Here is a 6,749-nt window from a genome sequence, read left to right as displayed (position 1 = left end):
TTGATTACTGCCAGTTAGTGGTGCAGTCAAGACCACTAGAGGTGAGTTTGAGTCAAGACTTAGACCTGGACATATTAAGTCCAAATCAAGATCAGTGTAAGATTTTTCAGGATAATAAAAGAAAAAGGAAAAAAAAAAAAACTAAAATTAATTTGTAGTTCTTTGTAGTTCATTGTACATTCATTATCATTCATTATGCGTAATATATGCAAATACAAGTGATAAGATTTATAACGTATGTTGTAAAATACAACATTAAATACTGCATTATAGTTACCAGTTTTAGTTAAAGTTAATGGCCGACAGCAGCTCATCAGTCCAAGAAAGTGAAAGTGATGATGAGCAGTTCTCTAGAATAGTGATGACATCCAGTCGAGGCTTTCAGGCTTAACAGGAGGGTGAAAGGGGCATGTAGGGGAGGCTTATGGTACCGTGGTAGGGAGGGGGGCTGGCCAAAGAGTGTGCAGGTTGTTCTATGGTGTCTAATTGGCTGAACGACCTGGGTCAAAATAGGATGGCACACCAGAGCCGCTGCAGTAGGGTCATGGCCCCGAGAGGCAGGGGTAATGTGCCCACACAGCTCAGAGACTTTGTTCGGACTGTGGGCCACCAGGATGGCTGACCATTGAAGGGTGGGCTGTGTGGTGTCCAACACATGCTCTGCATTTTTGAAGAGGTTTTAGGGTCATGGTATGAAAAGCTGCCCCACGTCCACAGACACACACACACACACACACACACACACACACACACACACACACACACAATACTGAAGATAATGACATAACACAGCATTAAACACACTACACAGTTGTACATCCTTCAGTGGGTTTATTGTCTCCCATAGAGAGAAGTTGTATGGCTACTGGTGACCTTCCTCTGTTATTCAGTAGCAATGGGCTGGGCATTTCTTGCTGCCTGTTGAAGTGCCTTCACTTGTCTTCTTGTACGCCAATGCCACAATATTAATAAATGGATCCATTAATTAATTGCAGAGTTTATTGATCATTCTAGCAAACTGATTCAAATTCAGAATTGAAAACACATTTCGGACAAAAATCGTTTCTCTTTGACTGACGCTTTAATTCTACTAACATTCCCTATTGTCACTACCGAAACATTCATAACACTTTCCAAATGTTTCAGTAGCGACTGTTTCAGTAGTGACAGTTTTAGCTCATTTTGAGCAGATCTTAGAAACACTAGCCAGCAAATGACTAGCAAACACAGCTTTTGTTGTGACTTCTTCATTTTTTCAGACACTGTTTAAATTCCTAGCGCTGTGCATGGTCATGTACACCTATGCGCCTGTGCTGATAAGACGAGTCACACATATTTACTAAAAGAGGGACTTTTATTCTCTTGTGTATGACTGCTGTGGTGGGCTGTATAGCACTCAGACATGATGTGAGTTTTTGTTCTTTATTTAAGCTGTTAAGTGAGAGGTAAAGTTAGTCCTTTGAGGCTTCGGTTAAGGGGCCCGGGAACTAAATGTTGTGTGTTTTGGAGGGTTCTTACAAATGTAAATAGGTATTTTCTTTGTGCTTATTAGAAAAGGTGCTGCCATTATGTGTATACATTATGTGAACGTATGTATGTAAATGTACAGCAGCAACCACTTGAAATGTTACAGTCTATTCTACATAGTAAACAAGTTGAATCCATTTGATAACTTTGTACTCTCTGAATCCTGTAGCGGCCAATACCATTCCATAACCAGCTCAGTGGGGGGAAAAAAAAGGACAGCTTTAAATGGTTGTACACATTAAATCATAGAGTTTTAATTAAAAAAAAACAAACAAACAAACAAACAAAAAAAATATTCTTGCAGTAGATGCGTTGCAGTAGGGACTATTTGTAAGGTTACACAAATTTTCAGACTTTCGGACTCAATTACTTTAAAACCATGGGATCTAACTGCTCACCATGTGGCCATGAGAAGCAGGGATATAGTCTTACTGCCTGCTCTAAAAGGAAAGGGGTATGGTTCAAAAAGGCTCTGCCCATGGCATAGAACTTGTTGTGTTTAGTGGTAGTGACATGAAAACTTGGGACGGCAATTTAAGTTTTTGTTTGTTTGTGTGATTAGAAGGGAGTCCAAATAGAAAGTATCCAATAAAGTATGATTTTTGTATATATTTAGCTTATTACTATTTTAATGAATGTGTTTAAATAGATCATAACATCATCAATCATTCAAATATCTAAAAGTCTGAATACTTTTTTTTTACTGTGGGACAGTGGCTTGAACTAATTCAGTAAAATGCTCCATACATATATCAGATGAAAACAGAGTCACTCTTTACACTGTTTATTAGTTATTTTGGTTACAAAAACCGTCATTATAAACAACATTCAGACTCTCCATTCTGTCATCTTGTAATATATACACTAATGTGAGAATCAAAAGATAAAAAAAATGAAAATGTGAAAAAGTGCTTGAGCCACAGAGAGTTCAGTGGAAGAGGGTGGAGGAGATCAGAGGAACCAGCATGATGAGGAGACTCAGTTTAACCCCCTCAGCACTGTTACACATATCCCCCTTACAGCAGCTCTCAGTTGCAGTGACTCCAGCTGCCTTCATGCTCGATGCGTCTGCAGCACAGAGACTTCTGCTCGCACAGCCTTTCGCTTTCACTTGAACATTACCGGAAGTAACTGTGAATGCAGATGTAGGCGAGAAAGAGGAGTGACTTATATGAATACACTCAATACATTTATACAGATAAAAGGCCAATTCAGATGAAAAGTGGTCTTATATTTTTCATTTCTTTTCAATTTAAAGAGCTCATATCATTTTTTTTTAATAAAAGTCTTTGATGTAGTATTTAAACATTGTTAGAGTTTCAAAACATATAATTCACTCCCCAGTTCATACAGTCACTATATAAAATTAAGCTCCAGAAACAGCCTGTTTTAAATGTGATCTCACAAAAAACAACATGTGAGCATCTCTCTGCCTGTTCACACCAGTTTAGCTCCATCCATTCACCCTGAAACTATAAGGAGTGTGTTTTTGTATGAGGTCTAATGCTGCACAGCCAATCAGAACAGCATCGATGTGGGAATTATCATCATCCCCACCTTAACATCCTGATAAAATGAATGTTGGTCAGTAATTTTTATGTTAAATTTTCCCATTACTGACTCAGAAATTAACACTGTGCCAACCAACCCTGTCCTTTAATCCCCTCAACAGTATCTTTAAGATTTTTTTTTAATTAGTTTAAAAATGTCTTTAAAAGACTTTAGCAAAAAAACCCTGTCAGACTACTTGCTTTAGCCTTTGCTTTTGAAAAGCCTTTTACCTTTTGTTTCCACTGCCTCTTTCTTTTTACCACACTCTACTAGAAATAAAGGTACGGAACTGTCACTGGGGCAGTGCCCCTCTTGTCACTGGGGTGAGACCCTCAAGGGTACATCTCAGTACCTTTAGGCAGGGAACATAATTGTTCCATAATCCATTTAAATGATATTTTCTAAGTTGTATTGACTCCACACCCCGTCTCGTCTCCAGGCTTTTTATTTTATTGTTCTGTTTTAAAACGTTTGGTTATGAAAAGCTACAAATATGAACTTTTCACCTGGAAAAACTTATTCAAAGTTAATAATTGGACCTTAAAACCACTGTTGTACCTTTGAGGGCACATTTACACTGTTTGTACCTTGATTAACGAAAATTGTACCTGCACAGAAGCTTTATTCTAACAGTGTACTGTCTGACATATTTGCACATATCTGTCAATTCAGCCAACAGCAGAGGCATTTCAGCTTAGGTTGCGGCGCGATGTATGAGGCGCGATACAGGACAGCCAATCAGAACAGCATCGCTGTACAAACAGAACCTTTTATCTCCATTTTTGTCATTATTTTGCCTGTTTTGTGTTTTTTTTATTTACAGTGTTTTTTCCTTTTAGAGATATGATTTTTTGTTCCCATTATATATTTAATTCTAGCAGATAAAGAGAAAGAGGTTGTGTAAAATGACTATTGTTGGTACATAAACTCACACAAATGTAAGCGGACGTCAGGAGAATGAATAAATAAATAAATAAATAAATAAACTAATTAATTAAATGTGCTAAGAAATAGTTGTTTGGGACAGGAACTTTCAAACAATCATCTGAGTGTCATAAGAACTTTCCCTCTTGTGAGTAGCTCTTATTTTAGGCCAGAAATGCACATAAAATAACATTATGTTTAAATGAGTACTGCAGTTCTCACCTGTGGTGATGATGCAGCGATCTTGATCCCCCTCACAGTTCACAGTTCCTTTGCAGTCGTTATTAGTACAGGTGTAACACTTCTTCCCATTCGGAGACCCAAATGGCAAAGCTGAACCGGAAAACAAGCCACAAGAAGAGATTTAACACCTTTTCTTCAGTTCTGCAGTTGAACTTTATGGTCAACAATCTTGGTTCAGTACTCAAAGCTTTTGATTTTACCTGCTGGATTCTGGCTGTTGCAGCGATCAGTGGTGCAGCATTGCGTGTGGACAGTCATTTTCACGTGTCCCAGGTTCAGGCTCCCATTGACGCACTGTGATGCTACTGCACAAGCCTTTACACTCGACACCTCTTGTACACCACCTAGTGAACACAGCACACATGAATTAGCGGATACACTTCTGACTGAGTCTCACCATTTTGTACTGAGCTCATTCTTACCAGCGCTCACGAGGGTGGTCTGGCTGCCACACCGATCTGCACAGACCGTCTGCATTTCTTTGCATGTTCCAGACGCATCTGGTATACACAGGTAACATATCGCATATGTCCTCACTAGAGAACAGAGAAGGCAGGCATTAAAACAACAGTTCAGCAAGAGAAATCAAAACAACATTCATTCATATCCTCAAAACGTTAAACTTCAATAACTCAACACATAATATTGCATTGAAAGGTCAAACGTGAAAGATTCTTTAGCAATACAGCCACAACAACTTGGTTAAAATGATATTTTATACTACATAAACTGATTAAACTGAAATCTAAAACTTTCCATTATAAAGTCGTGTCCTATACCTTGTGGGAGGAGCACGCAGATGAGCGCCAGTGTTAGTTGCAGCTTCATTGTTGGTTCGAAATGTGATGAAGAGCAGAGCTGTGTTGGATATAAATCAGATCTAAAGGGGTGTGGCTTCATAGAGGCATTTCAGAATCTCCCACAGATATGGTTTATCCTTCGAAACTGTTAACATGTGTCACGGTTTCCCAATAGTGTCTCTGCCCATTCACATTTCCCATCATTAGTTCACTCACCTGAGCCTTTACCTTCAGCACCCCTTATCTGTTGTTTCAGACTGGAGGAAGTACAGATGGGAGGAAGAGTTCACTGCCCAGTGAAGTCGGACTACTTTCATTCGACCTCATTACTTCATGGCTTGATAAGAATCGAAACTGAAAGTTTGTCTGTTTCTATTTCCTACAAAAGTAGCTTTTCAGAGCCTGGCTTATGAAACACACAGACGATAGTATATTTGCTTAATGATTTATGAATGATTTGATGTGGAAATGTATAGATCTATGTACCTTTACACATTTTCATAGGGCCATTCTTGGTGTGCTGCATGCATGAGAGCTCTGTTTCTCAATCCTGGTCCTGGAGGTCCACTGTCCCGCACATCTTAGTGCTTTTCCTGCTTTAACACACCCACTTTAACTCAATAATGGGCTGGTAATAAGCTAATTAGTTAGGTAAGGTGCGTTGGAAGCAGGGAAAACACTAAAAAGTGCAGTGCAGTGGCCTCCAGTGAGCCTCCAGCCCAAGGGTAGGGAACAACCCTGGTTCTGAACATAAGTAATTTCCCCACTGCAAACACACCTGATCCAAATAATCTGTTCCCTTCCAGAGCTGAAAAGTTAGTGTTCCTCTACAGTGCTTGTTTGTTTTAAATCACCAGAGCAACAACAATCAGCACTAAATGATTACCTACATGCACATAATTTCATTTCGACTCCCTCATAATTCTAAGCCCACTGAATGCTGATTATCTAACATCACTAGTCATGCAGTAACATTGTAATTTATTTCTACTCATTTCTCTTATCTGGAAAACAGTATGAGTATATGAGTATATGAGTATATGGGTTAATTAGCTGATACAAAACATGATAGTGACAAGTCTAATCTTATCCCCAAAGGGATGGTTTGCTGCAGTCTTTCATTCCAGCAAGACATGAGCTCACATGATTAGTTGTTTGCAAATGAGACCAACTGACTTAATGAGTGAATCTATCTATCTATCTATCTATCTATCTATGAATCTATCTATCTATCTATCTATCTATCTATCTATCTATGAATCTATCTATCTATCTATCTATCTATCTATCTATCTATATGTTTTTTCAAACCATAGTTTGAATTGATTTGTTAGATTGGTCCTCATTTGTCCTCAAACAAACTTCAAATGTCTGTTAGTAGTGTTAGTAGTCATTACTAGTGCTAAACCCACCTTTTGAACACATGCACCACTCTTAACTTGGCCCTAACATATCAGTGCATATATCATAGAGGTGCTAAAAATAGCATAATCATAGAGGCTTCTTACAATGTGAAGGTTTCTGTCTGAAATAGTCCTGGGTGCTTAAATACATAAACTGTATTTACTCAGGAGTATATAAAATAATTTGTCATTGAGAAATTTGAATTATATTATTTAAAATCTGATATTCCTTTGGTAAAAGTAATGACGTCCATGATGATGCATATGATAGAATGTAATATTGTAGTTATGTTTATGGTAT

The 6,749-nt window shown here is 38.2% G+C and overlaps 1 protein-coding gene across 1 annotated transcript; it reads right to left on the bottom strand.

Annotated features, from left to right (window-relative positions):
• Positions 1–2,295: 2,295 nt before the first annotated feature.
• On the bottom strand, positions 2,296–5,122 carry LOC118823043 (urokinase plasminogen activator surface receptor-like). The gene is made up of 5 exons (XM_036592421.1): positions 5,025–5,122; positions 4,668–4,781; positions 4,446–4,589; positions 4,225–4,335; positions 2,296–2,658 (listed from the first exon to the last, which is right to left on the bottom strand). The coding sequence occupies exons 1-5, from the start codon at positions 5,071–5,073 to the stop codon at positions 2,456–2,458; spliced, it is 621 nt and encodes a 206-aa protein (XP_036448314.1). The 5' UTR covers positions 5,074–5,122; the 3' UTR covers positions 2,296–2,455.
• Between the last annotated feature and the right edge of the window lie 1,627 nt (positions 5,123–6,749).

Source organism: Colossoma macropomum, unplaced genomic scaffold (genome assembly GCF_904425465.1).
Source record: "Colossoma macropomum unplaced genomic scaffold, Colossoma_macropomum, whole genome shotgun sequence".
Classification (NCBI taxonomy): Eukaryota; Metazoa; Chordata; class Actinopteri; order Characiformes; family Serrasalmidae; genus Colossoma; species Colossoma macropomum.
Note: the sequence above shows the minus strand (reverse complement) of the source record. Positions and strands in the feature narration are given on the sequence as shown.

What these genes read in the sequence shown, in the direction of transcription:
- LOC118823043 (XM_036592421.1), bottom strand. Translation starts at nt 5,073, where the DNA reads ATGAAGCTGCAACTAACACTGGCGCTCATCTGCGTGCTCCTCCCACAA. An exon ending in CTGCGTGCTCCTCCCACAAG is followed by an intron (nt 4,782 to 5,024) that starts GTATAGGACACG and finishes TCTGTTCTCTAG; the next exon opens with TGAGGACATATGCGATATGT. An exon ending in TCGCTGCATCATCACCACAG is followed by an intron (nt 2,659 to 4,224) that starts GTGAGAACTGCA and finishes CTGCATTCACAG; the next exon opens with TTACTTCCGGTAATGTTCAA.